Source organism: Pieris brassicae, chromosome 6 (genome assembly GCF_905147105.1).
Source record: "Pieris brassicae chromosome 6, ilPieBrab1.1, whole genome shotgun sequence".
NCBI classification, from domain to species: Eukaryota; Metazoa; Arthropoda; class Insecta; order Lepidoptera; family Pieridae; genus Pieris; species Pieris brassicae.
This window is the reverse complement of record NC_059670.1, coordinates 5,768,853-5,792,148: the sequence shown is the minus strand read 5'-3', so window position 1 is coordinate 5,792,148 and position 23,296 is coordinate 5,768,853. Positions and strand designations below refer to the sequence as shown.

Genomic DNA, 23,296 nt, shown 5'->3' with positions numbered 1-23,296 from the left:
AAAATTTATTAATAACTTACTAAAGCCTCTCGTATATATAAAGCTACATTGCCACCGATTCACTCACTTACTACACGGGTTCCCGGTTTAGTAAGGAGGCAAGTGAGTTGCAACATCGCGTGTATCGTTGCACAAAACCATCAGAAAAATCTGAAATCCTGGGGAAGTCAAACTGCTCAGATGGGACCCGTGCAATCTTGGAAATTATGGCAGTCGCATGGACGGAAGAGTTGAACTTGTTCAAGAATCAAAAATCGACAACCATTTCGTAGGAACATCAGAGTCTTCTATTTGTGGACTTTTAATATTATAAAGGATATAGACACAATTTGAACATAGTTGAGTATTGGCTTGCGGTGCTGCCACGCGAGCAACGAAGCAACGGAGCAGCTTTTACCTTCACATATAGTAAGGACTTTTTATGAATTAAGCTAAAAAAATATTAAAGTTAAAATAAAAATATCTACAATTTTTTTTAATTAATAAAAAATGATCATTTATTTAAGTAAACTTTTTTGTCTTATTCTTTACAATTTTTTATAGGTACTTTGTGTGAATACTTTTTAAGTTAATTGTTACTTTTAAAATTTGCAAATAATAAAGATTATATATGTTATAAACTTTAGGATTAGGATTCGGTAGGTCGTCATTCTAAAATTAGGATATTTCGAATTGCACAAGTGTTGCAGATTTTCCCACCTTCAAAGAAATTGTCTGTGGACAAGGTCTGCTTGGCAGGCCTTTTCTCGAAAAGCAATAGTAGTCGCTAAATATAATATCACAATAGTAGAAATTTTACAGGATTCTGATTTAGGCAACCGACACATATTTAAAAGAAAATACAACTAAGTCTTCCGCGTAATATTTTTTTTATTTAGTAAAAATGCTCTTTCAATATTGATACTATTACTATTCAATTACATATAGACTATTTGTATCATTTTTATAATATAAAAAAATTAAATCACGATTTAGAATAATGTTCACATTCGTAGTTCGTACTCGTATATATACATATTTGTATTTCATATACTTGTTTACCTCCTGAAATAATGTTAATATGCCTACTTTCTATATGTACGTTTCTTTATTACGAATAACATAATAGCAATATTAATATTTCATAGTATCAAACTAACTTCTCGCTGATCAAATCACTTTATTATTTACATTGCACGGGGTGGCCTGCTGATTATATTAAAAATAACATATTTACAGACATAATAAAAACTAAACTACAACAATAACAGCTATACATATTCTTATTGTTATTAATCGTTCAAACGGCGTGTTTCCTCCCCTTTAAGCCAAGACAGTTTGCTAGTTAGTTGAGAAGATATCGATTGACTAGGAGTTGCACAAGGAATTATCTTCAGTTTCCAACCTGTCGGTTCTATGACGTATAGCCGATGATCCTGAATTCAATAGTGACCAATTCTCTCCACAGAGTTTCTAGTTCACCTCACAGGTTATTTTTTATTAATTAATGGACGGAGTACACAGAAAAGTTTTAGATGTTTTTAATTTGATAAATTTGTTATTTTTGTTAGTACTTAGACTATATTGGATATATTGTTTATAAAAATTACATACAGATTAGATCAAGCAGCCTGCCTGTTTTGTACGCAAATGAACCTTAATTACCAGTAACTCAATAATATCAGCTTAACTATTAACATGGGGTAAATTAAGTAAGTAGGCGCGTAAAATTCAAATGTATTAAAATATATAAGTTGTAGGTGTCAAGTAGGTCGTAGCAAATAGGGTGTCACTGTCATTGTTATTGATGATGACGGTTGCCACTTACCATTAAGAAGTAGTTGTCTCTGCTATTTGAAATTGATGTTTATCTCTTTATTTGGAAAATTGAAATAGAAATTAGAAACATATTCATGGAATCAAAGATTTATTTTAGTATTATTAAATTGATTGATAATTTTCTTGAAAATATTTTGTTGTAATGGCGTCAACATCAAAAGATAATATGCAAAACATCTGTAGTCATGATAATCCTGAAAAAGATCTCGAACCAGGTGCATCTCACGACAGCATTTTGAATCCTACGGATTCTTTTGAAGAGTTTGCTACTGAGATGAACTCAAGTCTTGAAGGCAGAGCTACAGATGTTACAAAAAAATCCAGTACAATTAGTGAGATTCAAAGTGAAATTGGTGAATGTTCAAAGGCACTAAAAGAAACTAAGTCTAGTGAAAATTTGCTTAATAAAGATGTAAGTCTTAAGAATACTTTCACAAAATCGTTTATTTTGCGTTTAAAATCTTAATACTGTTAATGAAATAACTTAAGGTTAACACATACTACAATGTTATTAAGTGGGCGGTTTTATTGTAATTTACCTATACAATAATTAACAGACAAAAATAATAATAACTTCAGAAGATTTTAAGTTTATTATTTATTTATAAATTTCATAATTGCAGGAAGCCATATCCTCTTCAGTGAGCAATTCAAACTTACAAGAGCAGAATGGTGATGATACAGAAAGTGAATTGGATGACTATTTAAAATCACCAGAACTAGTTAATAAAGAGAAACATGTTTTTATTCTGAGCTCTGCTGGAAAGCCCATTTATACAAGGTCTTTAATAAATTTTTAAATTGCACATAAGAGTTTTGTCCACTGTATGCTTACTTTAGCAACACAAACCATTCCTTAACATTGTATAGTCTCAATTAGATAATTGATATTTTGTCAGATTGATTAAAAAATTAACTAATACTAAACATTTAATAGCTAAGTCTTACTGTGTAAGTTTGAACTAGGTTTTTGGAGATGTCACTCAAATTAAGTGTCAACTTACTTATCTGATCTAACCAAACTAAATTTTATTAATGATTTTGCTATTTGGGTATATTTACATTTGAGTTTATAGTTAAAATAACTATGTATATTTTAATTTCAGATATGGAAATGAAGATAAACTAGCAGGCTTATGTGGAGTAATCCAAGCTTTAGTTAGTGTTGTCGAAGAACAAAATCGAGATATTTTAAGGTCCATCATCACAAAAGACTGTAAGGCAGTGTTTTTAGTAAAGGGACCACTTATATTAGTAGGCATGTCAAAATCGAATGAGAGTGAAACACAATTAGTTTTACAGTTAACGTAAGTGTACATAAATTGTCTGTTAAACATTAACACAACATACAGAAAAATTAATAATTTTTTTAAGATGCACTGCAAATTAATGAAAAATTACAATATGAAAAGTCCAATTTAAGTTTGTGTAATAAAATTTCCCTAACTCATTATAAAAACTTTATTATGACATTACTAAAGTAATCAAAACTCAAAATTTTCTTTAGTTCAAACATGCTATTTTTAAAAATATGTATTTTCTTTACTAATTCCCCAACTATATTGTCATCCATACATATACTGCTACTGTGTTTGAAAAGCACAGCTTCTTTTGCCGGTTGGTGTGCTCTTTCAATCCCCTTTATTCCTGTGCATATGCTTAAATGCAAAAAAAATTTTTTTATTGATTATCCACTCAATATTTCCGCAGATTTAACTACTTCGATTGAAAGAATGGTGTTCCTTGAATAGCTTTATACATGGAACAGCATGAAGATATTTTTAATTTATGATTTAGATTCGGCATCATTATTCTATAAGGAAACATTGATACCAACCAAACAGTCTATGTTACTTCCATCCATATATAGCTTTACTGCTGGTGCATATTCCCTGGATGCTCTTATTCTCTACATGCCATAAATCTTTTATCAGGGACTTGAAGGGATGAGAAATATGTATACAAGAAACTCTTAGTTCCAGGTTGCCTTCCAATTTAGATGAATAAATGTTTCTCAGTTTTGAAAAATAGTGCTATATCAGACTGAATTAGTTTTGATCAATAAGAGACTGACTCTAAATAAAAATTATTCTGTAACAATATACTTTTTCAGAAATTTATTATCAATTCAATTTAATTCTTCATGCTTTATCAATTTCAGGTATGCTTTCAACCAAATTGTCTCAGTATTAACGCTAACACAACTAAACCGAATATTCGAGCAGCGTAGAAATTACGATTTACGGCGATTACTGTCTGGTGCTGAGCGTCTTATAGACAATTTACTCATTTTCATGGAGAAAGACCCAGCATTTTTACTTGGAGCTGTCCGATGCTTACCATTGCCAGAGAAAGTTAGAGAAAATATCACAAGTGCTATAATTTCCACATGCCACAAAATAAGAGATTTAGTATTTGCTATACTGATAGCTGGAAATCAATTAATAACATTAGTTAGAATGAAAAAGTATACATTACATCCATCTGATATACATTTACTGTTCAATTTGGTGCGGAGTTCTGAGTCATTCAAAACTGCTGAAAGTTGGACGCCAATTTGTTTACCAAAGTTTGATGCAACGTAAGATTTTTACTTTATTACAATTTAAGCAAACATTTTTTTTAAATAAGTAACAACAGTTCTTTTTTAATGACACTTCTACCTTATTTTAGTCTGTTAAAATCACAGTGTCTGTTAAACACACACACAAACAGCAACGAATTCTTTTCAATATTGAAATAAATCGTTGTGGCTTTTTTTATTCCTATTTTAGTCAAATATCAGTCAATATGACATAACCATAAATCTGCTTTTAGGGGATTTCTTCACGGCCATGTATCATACATATCCGAAGACTGTCAAGCCTGTCTATTACTACTTACCGTACAACGTGACGCCTTTTATCCATTGTCACAAGCCAAGCACACTATAGCAGACAAACTAAGACGATCAAACTGCCTTACAGCGATCAATGATGCTTTGAACAGAAATAAAGATCTCACAACCACTAACCCTCTTAAACATATAGGGATTCCAGAAATAAGACACTTTATGTATAAATGCAAATCCACAGCTCAGTTATTCACCTCTGACCCCATAAGTTTGGATCGATTACAAGACTATAGACAGAGGCACAAAGAAGGGGGTGATGTTGTTAAGAAAAAGGTGGAGAAACTATCAGACATGGATTATGTGAGAAATTATAGGGAATTTTGTAGTAAGATACATTGTGCACGATCACCGGCTAAGTTGATTTTCAGGTCCAATTCTGAAGATACCATCTTGGCATGGGTGAGTGATTTAATGGTTCTTCAATAAATAGTAGAAAGTTAGAGGCTAACTCAGTCTCTATTATTTTTTGTTAAACTTTACAAGCTAAAGATATTTTATTGAAATAAAAAATTAAATTATAATCTGTTAAGGTTGGTTAATAAAAGAAGTACATTAAATTTCAAAATATTATTTTCAGATAACAAATGGTTTTGAGCTGTATGTAACATTTGATCCACTTATGGAAAAAGATCTAGCTATTCGGGCTGTGGACAGGCTGTTGAGATGGATCAAAAATGAAGAAAAAAGGATATTTATTATGAACGCGCCTACGTTTTAGGTCTTTATGAACTAGAAATTTATCAAAACTCAATATGTCTATTTTAATCTGACTTGCCAGAGTTATAGTAAGCTATAACTTTAAAAATGTTTAATATTTATTCTAGTTACTAGAGACTACTCTTGAAGAGCTTCATATTTAAAATCAATATTGGTGTGTCCTAGTAAAATTAAATATCAAACCATTTACTCCCCATTACATACATATAAAATAGGAAATTTGAAAGGGTTTTAATTCAGATAACCTTTCAAAACATGAGCACAATTACTTGCAAAAATTATGTAAAATAGCTTTTCATACTCTGATAAAAATATCATTATTATTATTGGGAGGTGTTAGTCACATTAAATAAAACCTAAACGAAGTCTTAATATTTAAAATCAAATAATATACTCATGACTTTTAACTACAGTAGTGTTAAAATGTTAATGTGTGCTGAATCAGATCTGCAGAGATCCAGTTTTTAATTATGGTTAGTTGAAAAACGAGAAATGAGATCATAGCAATATAGCTAAAAGCAAAATTATATTTTGTGATATTACATATAGAATATAGTAGACAATTTGTATTTAGGGAAATATGTACAAAAGTTGTTGTAAATGTTACATATTTTAATTTTTGTTTGAATTTCATTTAGTCTTTGGTAATGTAGGGTGATAACTTGTGGGTGCAAGCAATTGAAAGCTTTTAACTTTTTAGCTTCAAACAATTTACAAGGCAGCCTTTATTTTTTTTACTTAAATTAATTATAATAATTTATTTTTACTTAATATACATACTTTAAATATCAATCAAGATTGTTTACTGTACTTTGTAATAATATTTATTTTGAAATTTTGTGATTTCTGTATATATTGTAATGCAAAATGAATGGAACAATATTATGTAATTAAATTGTATTTTTTAATACTTGATTTTATTTTCCCAACATTTGTATACATGAAAAATATATTTGCTTTTATTATTTTTTTAGAGCTGGCTGCTGTCATATTATGTATTGATGCTTTTTGGTAATGGGACTTCAAACATAGAACAGTCGGGTCTTAAATAACGCTTATGCATATGAATTTATTCTGATTAATTTTCGGTTTTAACAATACTGTAGTGATGACAACAACTTGAGAAATAATGAAAATAACACTGTTACTTGTAAGACTTTATTTGATATTTAACAACGATAATATTAATATCTCCCTCTGTCTCTTCTTCTTTCAGGTTCATGGCGATCTCTTCTATCTTTATCCCGTTCTCTTTCTCTAGGTCGTTCTCTCTCCCTTTCACGTTCGCGTTCTCTTTCACGTCTACGGTCGCGATCTCTACTTCTTGAACGATCTCTTTTGCGATCTTTTTCGCGTCGGTCATTAATTATTTTAGGGCGGTCGCGCGATCTAAAAGTATTAAAAGTAAAATTATGAACCTATGTAAAAATTTCTTTGAAATAAATATAGTAAATATAGAGTGATACTTTAATTCAGAGCTCGAAAACAGGTGAAGTAATTTTGTGCAACAGGACCTATTTTGACAGCTACATTGCTTATATATTAGTAGATATTGCATGATTGTATATTACCTACTTAAGTTATTATATGTATGTTTTCTGTCTACTTATTGTACTTTAAGTGCTAAACAGATTTATGTTTTTTATCAATAAAGTTGCCTAAGATCAAAATTTTCACTTAGGTTTCATTGTCAGAGAAGTAATTTACATTTAAAAAAAAAAATTTGTCTTAAAAATTTATGTGTGTAGTATATTTCTTAACACAATTATTTAAACAATATTCTGTATCTCCTATGCCTTAAAATGGTTCAATTGGTTAATACTAATTAAATACAAAACTAAATATATGCTGATTGAGTTTCTAGATACATGTAACAAGGATGCATAATAAAACTGAATTTCACTTGGACCCTGTTGCTGTCCCAAACTTTAGTTTTGCTTAAATTAAGAGTTAAGTTATAACTATATAATATGAAATCCCTATAAAAAATAATCACATTTCAAACATTATGAACTATGTAACTCACCTATCTCTTCTTCTTTCTCTGTCCTTCCTATCACTCTCTCTTCTGTTCTCTTTGGTTTCTGGCTCTACAATATCTTCATCTGAAGGCATTTCCTCATCTAAATCGTCATCTAATGCTGAAACCTTAGGATCTAACTCATTATTTTCTTCTAACACATGTCTTTTTTGTATTCTCGGTAAAATTATATCACACAAGCGTTCTTCACGTAATAACTCGTCAATAAATTCATCCATGTGGACTATTTCATACTGTCCTTGACGATTTTGCCGCCGTAATTTCCTATTATCATTATACAAAGGTTCAAGATACTTGTAGCAGTCTACAGAGGAACCTGTAAGTCTCATGTAAAAGGCACCCAATCCACGGACGTACTTAAATTCTTCGTTTTTTATAAATTCAACGACAATATCTTTCTCTGGCTGAATTTGTAACATTTTTAGCACTAAACACAGAAAAGGAGTGGGATAAATAAAACCCCCGTGAACCCCGCCGACATATCGCAACTCCATGGCTTTGTCTACCAGTAATTCGGCTGTCAATGCAAAACATTCTTCTTTCCAATATTTGGAATCGTAAATTCGAGATCTAATAATCTTTTCAATTAAATATTGAGGATTTGTTCCTCGAATTGATTTGGCGTCTTTCACTGTTCGATTCGCCATTTTTGACAACTGACAATTATCATATCAATTATATTTCATTTTGAATTATTATAATACCAGCTTATCAAAATACAAACTCCCAAACATCTGGTAGAAATATCCTGAATTAAGTTTAAATTGAAATATCTAATATTAATACACCTTACAAGAAGTATTTTTAATTTTCGTGCTTTAATGGAAATATTTTAAATAGAATGGGGCACACGAGCAAGAGGCTCAGCTATAGTGATACGGCCACTCTCGATGCCAGAGAAGGCCCTTGGCAGGCCGTTGGCTTTTGAAGAATCAATACGTTCTTTTCTTCAGTGGGTAGCTGGTTCCTCATAGCGTAGTTCATGGCAAAACCTGCATAAAAAAAGTTGTATAACCACGGACGTCGACATGATACGGGTAGAATTCATATTCTACCGCTCTATTCTAACACTCTGCATCTTAATACAAACTAAAGCAGGTGCAGCAATCAATGCTATCAGTTCAGAATTAGCTATAATATTTAATGAATGTATAGATTGAGGAGTTTTTCCAGACCAGATGAAGCTAAGTAAAATCACTCCGTTATGCAAAGCGGGCAGCACTTCTGACCCCACAAACTTTAGACCCATATCTGTGCTGCCTGTATTGAGTAATATTACTACCATTTCTTGTAAAGGAGCTTCACGAGATAGTACTGTTTGCTGATGACTCTTCGCTTTTATTTAAAGTAAAACGACGAAATCCATCGCTTGAGAATATAAAGTTTTTGACTTTAGCAAGTCAATACATTCATGAGAATATTTTGTATAAGTGTGGAAAAATTTCGATATCTTTAAAAAGAATAGTAGCTTCCATAATTATAGTACTCGTATTGAAGACAAAATTAGTGCACTAACCACAAGGTTGCATAAGATGAGTAATTCTTTCCAAGGCAATTGTATACGTTTTAACAAAAACACTTTTTGAACGGATTTAAGCTATGTTTTATTATTAAAAACATATAATTATTTATATAATTCTAAATTTTAATTTTTTCCGACGTTTCGCGTGCTTTTCAGCGTGCGTGGCCACGGTGAAAAGCACGTGTATACGTTTTTTTCAACAAAATCTCTCGTGAGATACAAGTGTTGTCAATGAATAAATTTAAATCGTACGTTAAAGCTATTTGCAAAGCTCTTTTATAATACAAATCAATATTTATACGATAATAGTGCTTGAATATGATTTGCTCCAGTATAAAGAGACTGAATCTCTCTGCTGCATTTCCAGACTCGGGGCGACCGTCAACATACAGGACTTTTAATGTAAAGTGGCAGCAAACCGTGATCCATGTGGTATCAAATGATTTCAGTATAATTAGTATTATCATTGTTTTACTTATAGTTCATATTTCAAGGATCGTTATGCTCGCTTAATAACATTGCTTGTGTTGGTGTCCATGCGTCGGGTTGTCTCTCTCCTTAAAATATAGCGAGGGGAATATGGCTGGCCATACGTATACTCATGAACGACTGCTACTTGTGGTGACTGGTCGAACTCGAATGCTTGTATGCGGTGATGTTAGTTATTTCGACTATGTAGGTATTTGCGTGTTGTTTCCACAAATATGTAAGTGCATGCTCCTATTTCACCATGCCTACCGATACTGTTCGTAACGTGTGTTCGAAAAGAGGAGTACCGACAAAGTGTGTTTTTTTAGCAGAAAACGTATTGTTCGGGGATACTTATAGATTTAACAACAGTTAGATAATGTATTTTTTTGGAAATTACAATAATTATTTAGAAACTTACAAATGAAAGCTCATTGGTGCTTTATTAATCCGTTACAAACAGTAACAGACATTTCTACCTTCAATATAACCAATAAAGCTTACTAGGAATATATATAGGATATATAGGAATATATAGGAATAACTATTTAATTATGAGATAAAAAAACTGACGTTTGACGGGTACACGAAATTATTTTATACTCTTTGATAGATAACATGTATATGTCTTTGTCAATTTAGGCGCAGATTATTGATTGTCACCTTTGTTAATAGTTATAATTTATAGTATACAATTTTCAAATTTCATATTTGAGCCGTTGTATGGAGTTTAATTTTGTTAAAATATATTCGGTAATCTGAACTCTAACAATATTAAATGATTCTGTAATTTTTTTTTTGGACATCGTATGTTTGTATTTTGAAATGCAAATATCAAACAAAAAAGCCGTTGACGAACCTATGGATGTAGATGAGGCTCCGTCTCGTGAAAACGGAGAAAACCGTAACAACGATGATGAAATAGATCATATATCTGATGATGAGGAAGGGGGTATGCGTATAGGTGATATTTACATACCTCCCGCTCCCAGACCGGCTCTTACTTTTGATACTACCGGACCAAGGCTTATCATAACGCACATTCTAAACGAAAACTTTAAAAGTTATGCGGGTGTTCAAAAACTTGGCCCTTTTCACAAGGTAATACGGTTATTAAAAAGCTTTAAAAGACCCAAAGAATTTTATAAATTATATTCAGTGTCTTACTTGCTGAATTAACAAACATGTTTTATGGAAGTTTATTTAGTACGTTGTTAAATTTACTATTGTATAACATAATTTTCAGAGTTTCACAGCTATCATAGGACCAAATGGAAGTGGAAAAAGCAATGTTATAGATTCCATGCTTTTTGTGTTTGGTTATCGAGCAAGCAAGATCAGATCTAAGAAGATATCAGTACTGCTACATTCATCAAGCAAATTTCCGAATGTGAATAGTGCTACAGTATCTGTGCATTTTTGCCAGATCATTGATGGGGTAAGTAATAAAACTAATGTTATCTTAATTTATATAATGATTATTATATTATTTAAATATAACATTATACATAATTATTACTACTTTATTTATACTTTACTAGTTAAAATATAGTAACATAAACTAAAGATGTATGTACAAAACTTCTATTACAGTAATTTCTTATGGAGAATAAAAATTTATCTACACATATAGTTGCTATTTACGATATGAATTTTTTATCAGATCATAAAAAAACTCATAAGTTCTGAATGGATTATACAGATGTTCGAACAACTCTTCACATGATCCATTATATAAGATGTTAACTTGTTTATTTTCAATAGCGGCTCTACAATACATGTTGCATAATCCTGCATGGGTTTTAAGGTCACTCCCACATATCTCGGGTTCTGTAGGGCAAGGACATTGTCTAGGATCCAATTCATGTGGCTTTGATGCTACTCCTATTAATAATACACTTACTGAAACCAAATAAGTAAAATATTTATGTAACTACTATTGAATCAATTGCATATATTTTTTGTATGGACCTAATGAGGCATTGGGCAGACACATTTCTGTATTGATGTCTCAAATTTGTTAAACTCTAAAAATTTCTCATACTAAAATTATTTATTTTCAAGTTGCAAACATTTATTTATTTTCAGCATAATTTGTCGTGATTATAAAATTAGTAATTAATACATTTAAATTGTAATGCATCAAACATAGTAGTAGGTTAATCATGAAAAATGAGATAATTAACATTGCAAACTTACCAAATACTAAAATGGTCTTCATATTGTACAAATGTGTGTGGATGTGACTTCACAACTGTGATACAATGAAGATTAGATGTTCCTTTATACTTTATTTTACATCCATTTCCAATGAACCATATTAAATATATTAATAAAATTGTGTGACGCCGTTAACCTTGATGAATTTTTAATGAAATATTTATATTATACATGAAACTTGCATGTGTACTATTTAGCTATTATTTTCAATGATGAAATACAGTTTGGGATTTTTACCAAAATATATTTTCTTATACCTGTAATTTTACCTAAATGGGATATTAACTAAGGGTTAGAAGCACGTCACCCTTAAGTCGTGATTTTATCACGAATTCTTACTTGCCTGTAAAGTTTCCATTGTTACGTAACAAAAAACAGGAACGTTAGAAACTGAGAAATAAGAAGTTGCCTTTCATTACAGCTTTAATTTAAATTTTGTGAATCTACCTATAATAAGGTTTCTATACGCTTCGCTTACCTTAAGATTCACAGTCGAGAGTAATCGTGACCTATGAACTCCGTGAATAAAAAAATCAATGGCGCTACAACCTTTTTGGGTCTGGGCCTCAGATTTCTGTATCTGCTTCATGATCACTTGTTAATCTAATAGGCAAGTAGGTGATCAGCCTTCTGTGCCTGACACACGCCGTTGACTTTTTTTTGGGTCTAAGGCAAGCCGGTTTCCTCACGATATTTTCCTTCACCGTTCAAGCTAATGTTAAATGCGCACATAGAAAGAACATCTATTGGTGCACAGCCGGGGATCAAACTTACGACCTTAGGGATGGGAGTCGCACGCTGAAGCCACTAGGCCAACACTGCTCTTAGTATGAATAATAATAATAATAATTTCCTTTTTCTAGTTTCTTCCAGACAACCCAAATATTTATGACATACACATAAAAAATACAATACATAACGTAAACCTTTACTTAACTTATAAAAATACCTTCAGGTAAAAATATCAACTGTTTATTGGTATAATGTTGTCAATCGTTTCTTAAATATAAATTTAGTCTCTTCCCTCTTCTTCTCTTTAGACGAATTGAAAAGTTGCATCTATGCGTTTGGAACAGGTGGAATAGTCAATTATTGGAGCCAAGAAAATAAAAGTTATCCTTTAAATATACAGGAGTTTTGGGATCGAAATGTATGGGTTGCAGGAGGGAAAGTATGACAGCTAGGACGTTGCGGATAAGACAGTTCAGTTTGTTACGGTATTCCGTGATCTGATCAAATTTAAGGATTTCATAAATGAAACGTATGCACAAATTCCGAACGAAAAAGGACGGAAAGTAGATTTTCATTAAGAGCAAAATACCATATATCAGCGTAGTCTAAGATAGGAAGTAAGAGATTCTCTGCTAGCATAATTTTAGTAGGAATGGGAAGAAAATTGCTAACTGTCGTAAAGAGGTCGTCGCAGCTCCCATTTTTTACGTAACTTATTGCACAGTTCAGGATAAGGTCTGATCAAGATTATTGACAGGACGCTAATGCTTGAATAATACAGTTAATCGTAACCCTAGGCATAGTATCTCAGTCGATCCTCGCCACTAACCGATGTCTAAGCATTGCATATTAGAAGGATTTAAAAGCAAGTCAAAATCATCACACCAATCTATGTGTCTCAAATCAATATACGTACGACGAATTTGGTACGGTTCGAATTGATTCTCTATTGTAAATTTGTACGACGTCAGCATACATGTGACGTGATGTGAAGAGATTTTTGTAGAAATAAGCATCTTGGCAAACTGTCTTGTAACGAGTATATATTCCTTTCGTACGTTAAATTGTATTACAACAAATTGTCGGTACGGGACTATTAATATATTAAAAATGTGTGGAATACTGTAGACTTTTAAAAGTTTTGGTACAATAAGCAATGTGTTAATGAAATATCACCCTCTGAATATGCTCGCTTAGTTCATTTTTAAGAACACATAGAATACGATAACCGTACCCTGCATGTGATTGGTGTTATTACGTTAGTGTAACTAACAGATTTTTTAATATTTTTTTTGAATAAAATACGACTTAAGTAATAAAAACGCAGTCACTTTAAAGTTTTAAATGATTTGAGTATATTTTATTTGACCATCATTGTTTTACGTGGGGCTTAGGGAAACCTTTTACTTCAAGATTTTTTTTGGAAATTAAGTTATTGTAATAGTCTTGACAACTACCGTAGAATAAAATATACAGTTCTATTCCCTTATTAATGGACGCGCATCTCATGTTACAAGCGCCGGCGTAGGTTTGGAAGTCACTTGCACATAGTAGTGGCCCCGGTGCGCAGGTACATAGAAATCCATTGTTATTTCTATATGCACTAGATAAAACCAGAGACGAAAGTGCTACTGAAATGATTTTAATATATATTAATTATGTGTAATAACGTTAAGTGATCGAAGTATATTCAAACTGATATGGGCTTTTATGGAAGTCCGTTCGATTAAATCAATACACTTGTTCGTTCTAGCAGGTTATAGGGTGTCCAACGGCGGGAGCTCAGTCGATACTATAAACTAACCTGCTTGCTACTTTGTCATATGAATAAGAAACAGAAGAACAGAAAGAATTGTAGGCACAACAGTTCATGCCGAAACAAACTCATTTTAGTATATGTATTTTAGATCACAACAATTTTAATGAAAGAGTCCTGAGAAAATTAAAATATATTTATGAAATTATATATGTCATTGTTTGGGTTTTAATTACTTCGTATATACTAATACTATTAATTTAAAATTACAAAAGTAACTTACCACACAAGATTATCACTTTCATATTTCTTATTATGTATGCGTATATAGTATTTTACGTTCATTAACTGGGTTTTTATATAATCGACACAATATACGTTAATGTCAAATTACTAAGCGTGTGATTGAAACAATGCAATTTGTTAAAATCGGTTCGTCATGAGACGCTATTAAAGTAGTAGTAACAGGTCATAATGGACTTTAGAATTGCACTGTGGCGCTATTAAAAAAAATGGATGTCAAAAATGTATGTTTATTATGAAATATTCCAGTCATTACTCATTGTTTTATTTTTTCAAATCGCTATAGTCACAATGTATGTGTAAAATAGCTTAGTAGAAAAAGGATCATAATGCGAGCATGCTTTTTCGTTATAAGCATTTGATATTAGCCTGATATGCTAGTATGTAGTAAGGACGATGTTATTTATATACATATCTTGCGGATACGTGTGGATTATTATTTGATTTATTGCAATTTACGAAAGAAATATATACCCGTCACAAGATCTAAGTCTTAATTATGATAAAATAAAAACTGTTTTTGAAAAATATATAATATGTCTTTATTCCTATATATTTATAGAAAGTATTGGCCTAGTGGCTTCAGCGTGCGACGCTCATCCCTGAGGTTGTAGGTTCGATCCCCGGCTGTGCACCAATGGATTTTCTTTCTATGTGCGCATTTCACATTCGCTCGAACGGTGAAGGAAAACATCCTGAGGAAACTGACTTGCCTTAGACCCAAAAACTCGACGGGGTGCGTCAGGCACAGAAGGCTGATCACCTACTTGCCTATTAAATTTACAAATGATCATGAAATGGATACACAAATCTGAGGCCCAAACCTAAAAAGGTTGATTGCGCGTTGAAAGCGCTATTGATTTTTTTTTTTAAAGACAAAAATACCTTCTAAGTTATCAAAACTTTGTCGGGTTTGTTCGAAAAATTATAACTCGAGAACGGCCTATTTTCATGTTTTTTGTTTTGATGTATTTGTCTGCGTACCGAAATGTACAATAACTATTAAAAAAGCATTGACAGAAAAATAAAATAAAACAATCCAATACAAAAGTACATGGTTTTCATTGTCAAACATATCATTTCAACCCATTGATGATAAACTCTCTCAAATTAAAGACCATATTTAATTAAGGCTTCGAATGGACAAGATATATCCACAATATTCGTATAATGGTGTATTTTAAAGTTTTTAAAGGTGGTATATATAATGTCAATAAAGAAAAAATATTGGCAATATTGTGAAATATTTATGTCAATCTTTTTGTTACTCACACGTAAGTATTTTTAAATTAAGGAAAAAATATCAAGCTAGTTAATTATCCAAGAAATTAAGCCACATTGTAATGTTGAGTATTTCAATTCGGTGATAGTTGGTAGTATAAAGTTCGCCGGGTTGCCTAGTATATACTAAATAATAGTACTGGTTCAAAAATTTCGTGTATTCATCAACGAGGTATTCCCGTGGACCATACACACGTTGTAAATAATATGAGAGCGGCAGCTGTGTGCATTATCCTAATGTAAGTTAATATAAATGTGTCTTCTTAATTAAAAAAAAAAGTAAACCTTTCAATTGTTTTAAATACGTTCTTACAATACGCAATCAAAACGCCTGTGCCTTGAGTGTCAAAGTTATAATTTTATATTATTAAATCGTTTGTGGCAGAGATTGTTGTTATTAGTATTTACTCCAAATGACGCTGAAGAAATAGTTAAGAATTATGTGTAAATCTATATACATATTGTCTTTTATTAACATAACTTTTACATATTTAAAGAAAACACTTTTTTACCGGATTGAAGCTATGTATATGTATAAACGTAATTATTATTTTTTAATTATTAAAAAATTTATAATTATGTAAAATAATTATAAGTTTATAATAATTAATTAAGAAGACACATTTATATTAACATACATTAGGATAATGCACACAGCTGCCACTCTCATATTATTTACAACGTGTGTATGGTCCACGGGAATACCTCGTTGATGAATACACGAAATTTTTGAACCAGTACTATTATTTAGTATATACTAGGCAACCCGGCGAACTTTATACTACCAACTATCACCGAATTGAAATACTCAACATTACAATGTGGCTTAATTTCTTGGATATTTAACTAGCTTGATATTTTTTCCTTAATTTAAAAATACTTACGTGTGAGTAACAAAAAGATTGACATAAATATTTCACAATATTGCCAATATTTTTTCTTTATTGACATTATATATACCACCTTTAAAAACTTTAAAATACACCATTATTCGAATATTGTGGATATATCTTGTCCATTCGAAGCCTTTATTTAAATATGGTCTTTAATTTGAGAGAGTTTATCATCAATGGGTTGAAATGATATGTTTGACAATGAAAACCATGTACATTTTGTATTGGATTGTTTTATTTTATTTTTCTGTCAATGTTTTTTAATAGTTAGTCTTGAAACTCTGAAGTTGGGCGTTTGCAAACCAGCTTCATCAAATATATATTTTTATGAGCGGACTTGCTTGTTGAGAGATTACAAAATATTATAAGGAAAATCTGTGAACCAACATTCGAAGTGAGGTAGAAAGTTTGTCTGTAAAGATGAATGATTAAGATACATGCAAAAGTGAGAGGCCATAAAAGCTTGTAACTTAATTATTATTACGATGTCCGTATGACCTGAAAAACTCCTGTTTGACAAGCATCTCCTGATGAGCAAATTATATGAAAACACGAGTTTTTAAACCAATTGTTAAAAGAGCATTATTTTAAGTTTTTAAACTTCGGATTCAGAGTCTTACTCACTACCATCAGAACTTACTCCCATACGACAAAAACATATTGGATTTGACATACAGAAGTTTTACTTTTAACTCTCGATCCTAATTGCCCCTTGATGACAAGGCGAAGGTGGAATATACATATTTCGTAGTATTTATTTATTAAGGTGAAATTTTAAATCTCCTAATTGAGGGTGACAAAGTCATAGTGTATATACCTCAAATATTGTCAAAATAAATTTTAATAAAAAATACACACCATGTTAATACTTTATTTTGCTCTATTTTGTTTTACGAGCACCCAAGTATAAGCATGGGTTGAAAATGTCAAGCGGATTGCAGGGTTGGGGCGGATTGTATGGGTCAAATGGGTCCGGTTTCACTTGGAATAGATCTTCACACGGGCCATTGTATATAACCACTGGAGGGTTAGGATTGTAACGGTTGTCGCATTTCATGTCGCATTCACTGCTGTACGTTTTCCAGTCGCTCCCACAGACTGGTGACGTTGGTTGGCAACCGCAAAGCGCGTATGCCAAGGCAGTTTTAGCCACTCCGAGGATGGTTACTGAAATTATTAAAGAATTATGAAAAAAAAAAACAGTGGCGCTGCATCATCATATTGCCTCAGATTTCTGTATCTGTTTCGTAGTCATTTATTTTTCTAATGCGTGATTCTGTGCCTGACACACGCTGTCAACCTTTTAGGTCTAAGGCATGCCAGTTTGCCGGTCAGGTTTCTATTAAATTTAAATATGAATTACCGATTTTCTTTTTCAAGTATAACATAATTAAATTAAGAGTGAACCGTACATATTAAACTTATATAGATTATAATATATTGTAAATATCTGTTGATAAATAGTATAATAAAAGTTATATTATACAGTATGTACTGACATATATAACAGATCGGTTTAACTGAAGCTTTAAAGGGATTAATATACCGGAATGTTTCATAAGCAAATAATCAAGCTTTTTTTTAATATAAAAACTCCAATTCCGAAAAAAAAACCTAACTATGAAATGTTTGATTTTTTTTTAAATAGCGATTGTAAAATAATCGTCGGGAAAACTTTGGCTTAATCTGTCCATTTCAAAGAGTTGTATTTTTTCAGAACCAATATTTTAATTCAAGTGATATAATTGAACACTATAAGGATACAAATTCACTTATTACACTCACCACAAACAATAAGCAACTTCATTTTGGTGTGAATATGTCTACTGGCTCAAGTTTAAAAAAGATTTGCTTTTTATAGGAGTTGAAAGATTTACGCAATTATAATGCTGAATTAAATGTCCGTAAATTTCAATATTAGGTTTATGGCCTATATATATTTAATTGATTTTTCATACATATTAAATAAACTTTTTAATAAATATTTTATCGATTTTCTTTAACTCATTATTGTTTCATTTTGCATAGAATATATTTATTACAAATACAAAATCTCCTTTGAACCGACTTTGAACATGCACTTAGGCTTTACGAAGCTTGAGCCTACTGAATTAATCTCAATTGATATATCTTCTTAATTTGAATAAGAAAATTAATTAATCTTGTAGACTAAACTCGTAGTACAAAATGAAAATTGTATCAATCCATATAGGTAACACAATGTGGTATACATTATGAACGTCAATTTAAGTTTAACGTTTAGAAGCATTCTTAATTTATATATGGTGCCAGTCCTCAAATCAATGGCTTAAAAAGAGAAGTTCGTTTAAGTATTTTAAAGTAAATAATTATTTAAGTTATTGGTATAAGTATAATGCCATAATATAAACTATATCTAGCCTCAATTAATGTAAATACGTTAATAAAAAATTTGAAAATTTACGTTTTAGGCAAAAATATTTCTTTTAGAAAATAAAGTGGTACTGAAACAATAGCTAGAAGAATAACGATCAGTTGGGAAAAAATATTGGACGCATGATAAACTAATACATTTATCAATCTTCATTTCAGGAGGGCGATGAGTTCACAATAGTCCCGAACACCGAGATTGTAGTGTCAAGAACGGCGTTTAGGGATAATTCATCTTTTTACACGTTAAATGGAAGACGAGTACAATTTAAGGAAGTAGCCAGAATGCTAAGGTCACATGGAATTGACTTGGACCACAACCGATTTCTTATCTTACAGGTAACAAAGCTTGTATACCTAACGATACGTTTATATGTATAATCGTAAGGTCCTTACGTCTCAACTTAAGACAGCTGTAACTTTAATTTAATTTACAACTTCCGCGTGAATCACAAGTTGTCTTCTAACATTCATTATTCGATCTGTAGCGTAGTTAATCCCGTTGCCATGCTTTTTTTAGCTCTAAACGATCTTGAACGATTTGCAAAATTTTAATCAAATCTGTTATGCCGTTTGGTCACAATAATTTTTGTGGATTTTTTTACAACAAATAACATATTGTATGTAGTAAAAATACTATTGACAATTTATACAAGGGACGTTGCCGCTTTGTGTTATGCTTTTGGGCGAAAAGAATTGTTGTAGGTAAAAGACCTCTCGCGGGCCATCCCCTGCCCTATTTACCATTTGTCGTTGTGACCGAAATCGTTTATGTAATTAGTCCACTGGCAGGTTCCGATCTGAATCTGATGGAATGTAAGATCAAAAAATTATGAAATTGGTATCATAAAAGTAGAGTTGTTTTTTTTACTTTTAAGTGGGTTCGATTCCCAGACGAGGCAAGTAATTTTTAGATAGTCTTTGAATGAGACAATGCAGAATGACTAACTTTTAAAAATAACAAAGTCTTCTACCGGGTATACTGGTATCTACGATATTTAAGGTCCCTTCATGTCCCATAACTTTGGGATGCCCTTTATAGTATGACGAACGTTATCTCAATTTGTTTTTATGAGAAAATAGGGCGTTTACTTAATTACATTTCATTAATGCTGTTACGATAATATACACATTACACACTTGTACTATAAAAAATTATATATGGTTTTTTCTACGTTATACCAGCCATTCTTTCAATTATGCGTAAAAATTATATAGTATATTTGCACAATTCACTTTTATACAGTAAATTAAATAAAAAGTCAGTTTGCCGATCCTAACAAAGGCCTCCTCCAGAACTTTCCATTCTGCCTTTTCTATCCCCACTTTTGACCAAACCTTGTCTGCATCCAGTAAATCGTCTTCCAAAGTCTTGTATTGTCTGCCTCTTTTTCTTTGTCCCATCCATGTCCACTTGTACTTTCGTATACTGTTTGTAACGTCCTATATCCATGTTGTTTTCCAAATGCGATTTTCTATATATTTTCTTTATATTTAATAAGTTTCTCTCTATTGCTCGTAATCAAACTTAAGCTTTTGTTTTCGGTATTGGTGAGTAATCCAGAATTTTAGTTTAATTCCGGTTTACATCTTGCGATTTAAGTGCTTTCCATAGTATCAAAGATGCTTTGCTACTATCAACGAAACAACAATTTAATTTAAATTAATTGTTTAAGAACATGAATGTGATAAATCATTGAGTAACTCCTAAATCCTGCTTGTTTTTTTGGTGGTTTCTCATCAAATTTCTATGTTGTACGCCAAGAATCTCATTTTTTTTCTCATATATGTTTGATATCAGGATTTAATTTGATATTCCATTCATAGCACCTTGTATAGAAGTGCTATTGTTGATATAACCCAGTGGTCGTGTATTTTTTAGTACTTCATTGTATAAGTTGGAAGAGGTACAATAAGTTCTTTGGATGATAAGATTTACTTAAAATGCAAATTTCAGTTCTTTATTGCTTTTCTCTTCTTTTTTATTTAAGCTCTTAATGTTTTGTTATATTCATTCTAGTTATTTCTACTTTTAAATACATATTTCAATAAATTCGTTGTACTTTTCGTCTATGTTCAGATTTGTATGTTCATAAATACTAAAATCATCTACATATTTAATTTATTTAATCATCATATTTCTACATTTTCCTGCTTATAGCAGGATTTATATTTGTCGACTTCGTCTTTTATTTTTTGTACATTAGCTCATTCTCTGGTTGCTTTTGAAATTAATGTTTTAAACATCTCTGTAGTAATCAATATAATTTGTATTAATAATCGTGATCTCATCTTATATGCCGACAAATTCTTCTACGTAGTTCATGTCTTTTTTATTAATTGAAATTACTCCATACATTCAAGATTAATTAATACAATTTAAAAGACTATCTGTCCTAATTGTTAGGATATTTTAAAAGGCAATGTAGACAAGGGCTTGTCTGCCCCGTTACGGCGCTAAGTCGGATGGGGGGTGTGATGTTGTGAATATTTTTTTTAATCTCGGACGTATTTCTAAATATCTTTCTAGATTTTCTATATTCCAAATGATGTGGTGGTCGCTACTTTCTTGGGTTTTGATGTATTATAATTGAATGTAAGACGAAGAACTATAGATAATAATAAATAGGAATACTTGAGGTTTTTATATTTTCGATGTTGCGATAATATATTATTTCACTAAACGAAAACAGTTTAACAAAATTCACAAAATATGATGGATATTGGTTAATAAAATATTTTTTTTTCAATATAAGTATTTAATTACTTATTCCGAACTGTTTTCTTCACATGGCCCATCGTGTAAGACATAGAGTTTGACTCCTAACCTGTGCGCGTCGCAATCCATGTTACATGCTCCCGAATATGTTTTATGGTTGCTTGCGCATATGTCAGGTTCTGGTGGACACATGCAATAAAGGGCACTGCTCGCTACTTCACCAACGATCAGGAGAACAGCTGAAAAAAAATGCAGATTTTAATTTTTAATAAACTCGACTGTCGGTACAGAAAGTACAAAACGTTACAATAAATCCGTTCATTATTTTTACACACTGCGCTTGCTTCCTTGTCATTTATCACGAACATGACTCAATATCGTAAGATATGAATTAAAGAAGTAAAGAAATACATCCTAATGTTAAGTAGTCTTAAATAAACTTTCTCTTTTCTAATACCAATTTTTATTTTCATTTAACGGCCACTCCGCGCACGTCACGACGTTACCCACATACCTCTGGGTTTCGATAGAAAGAATAAATATAATAAATTAAACTTTACTATACATTTTGAAAATATAGGGAAACTTACCACACAATAGAAACAGCTTCATCTTGTTGGATTGGAAAGTAATATTTTACCGATGGAATCATGGCTTATATACAGTCCTGATTTGTATATTATATTAATTATAATTTATTATGTCAGCGTGAAATTGCTTATGTTAAAGTCATGGTCATTACTGAAATCGATTATTTATTTTCGAATAATTTCAGAGATCAATATCGTAGATACTGTAATTTGTCCGTGTTATGTGCGCGTTGAGAGTTAACGCACGGGGATCGTGTGACCCTCGTTTTCGTGTATTTAATTAATTTCACAAGTACCGTACACTATTTTGGCTAAGAAACCATTCAATGAGTGGATTTTTTTAAATACTGTACCATTGATTTTTTTAATTTGATTGTATTATAAGACACTGACAAATATTAGGTCCTTACATATGAAATTGGCGTTTTGTATGGGAGGAACAAAAAGTCGAATATTTTTTAATATAATATATATTTAATTAATCAAAGTATGAACCATTGTTTTCTATGCACTTTTGCCATCTCATAGTTCATTGATCCCTTTACTAAAAAACCAGTCGGACGGAAATCAATAAAATTTGCGAAGGACTGCCCCATAAGAGTTAAAAAAAATTTCCTTGCAAAAAGTTGTCCAAATTTCGAAAAAAATGGTAATCTGTTGGAGCAAGGTCCGGGGAGTACGGAGGATGTCTTAGACATTCCAATTGAAGCTCTTCTAATTTGGTAGCCGTCTGTTGTGCAGTGTGTGGTCTAGCGTCGTCGTACTTCTGTCGTGAAGTAGCAGTGGCGTGGAGCGATTGACCAGCCTAGGTTGTTTAGCCGCTAGATTTTCCATCATGGTTTGCAATTGCTGACAATAGACATGAGCCGTAATAGTCTGGATAGATTTGAGAAAACTGCAATGCTATATTAATGAGAGCTTTAAATAATAGGTT

At 31.5% G+C, this 23,296-nt stretch overlaps 4 protein-coding genes and 2 long non-coding RNA genes across 7 annotated transcripts in view; 2 read left to right on the top strand and 4 right to left on the bottom strand.

Annotated features, from left to right (window-relative positions):
* Window positions 1–1,840: 1,840 nt before the first annotated feature.
* LOC123711220 (protein SAND) lies at window positions 1,841–6,284 on the top strand. The gene is made up of 6 exons (XM_045663706.1): window positions 1,841–2,230; window positions 2,442–2,599; window positions 2,925–3,125; window positions 3,980–4,399; window positions 4,636–5,110; window positions 5,289–6,284. Exons 1-6 carry the CDS (start codon window positions 1,961–1,963, stop codon window positions 5,427–5,429), a joined length of 1,665 nt encoding a protein of 554 aa, XP_045519662.1. The 5' UTR covers window positions 1,841–1,960; the 3' UTR covers window positions 5,430–6,284.
* A 288-nt stretch (window positions 6,285–6,572) lies between these two features.
* On the bottom strand, window positions 6,573–8,595 carry LOC123711110 (pre-mRNA-splicing factor 38-like). The gene is made up of 2 exons (XM_045663528.1): window positions 7,455–8,595; window positions 6,573–6,817 (listed from the first exon to the last, which is right to left on the bottom strand). Exons 1-2 carry the CDS (start codon window positions 8,114–8,116, stop codon window positions 6,613–6,615), a joined length of 867 nt encoding a protein of 288 aa, XP_045519484.1. The 5' UTR covers window positions 8,117–8,595; the 3' UTR covers window positions 6,573–6,612.
* Window positions 8,596–10,212: 1,617 nt separating this feature from the next.
* Window positions 10,213–23,296, top strand: part of LOC123711109 (structural maintenance of chromosomes protein 4) — a 40,621-nt gene continuing 27,537 nt past the window's right edge. Inside the window, exons 1-3 of one of the 2 annotated variants that reach the window (XM_045663526.1) lie at window positions 10,213–10,560; window positions 10,706–10,897; window positions 19,216–19,392. In XM_045663526.1, the coding sequence (XP_045519482.1) occupies window positions 10,285–10,560; window positions 10,706–10,897; window positions 19,216–19,392 (645 nt within the window). In that variant the 5' untranslated portion in view covers window positions 10,213–10,284. Of the gene's footprint in view, window positions 10,561–10,705; window positions 10,898–18,696; window positions 18,857–19,215; window positions 19,393–23,296 lie in introns of those variants that run through there. The other variant, XM_045663527.1, reaches the window with a different exon arrangement.
* On the bottom strand, window positions 13,743–14,716 carry LOC123711113. The gene is made up of 2 exons (XR_006753902.1): window positions 14,451–14,716; window positions 13,743–14,042 (listed from the first exon to the last, which is right to left on the bottom strand). It is a non-coding gene; the product is annotated as an uncharacterized LOC123711113 (long non-coding RNA).
* LOC123711111 (kazal-type serine protease inhibitor domain-containing protein 1-like) lies at window positions 17,502–18,563 on the bottom strand. Its single transcript, XM_045663529.1, has 2 exons — window positions 18,430–18,563; window positions 17,502–17,811 (listed from the first exon to the last, which is right to left on the bottom strand). The coding sequence occupies exons 1-2, from the start codon at window positions 18,449–18,451 to the stop codon at window positions 17,525–17,527; spliced, it is 309 nt and encodes a 102-aa protein (XP_045519485.1). The 5' UTR covers window positions 18,452–18,563; the 3' UTR covers window positions 17,502–17,524.
* On the bottom strand, window positions 21,686–22,591 carry LOC123711112. The gene is made up of 2 exons (XR_006753901.1): window positions 22,363–22,591; window positions 21,686–22,011 (listed from the first exon to the last, which is right to left on the bottom strand). It is a non-coding gene; the product is annotated as an uncharacterized LOC123711112 (long non-coding RNA).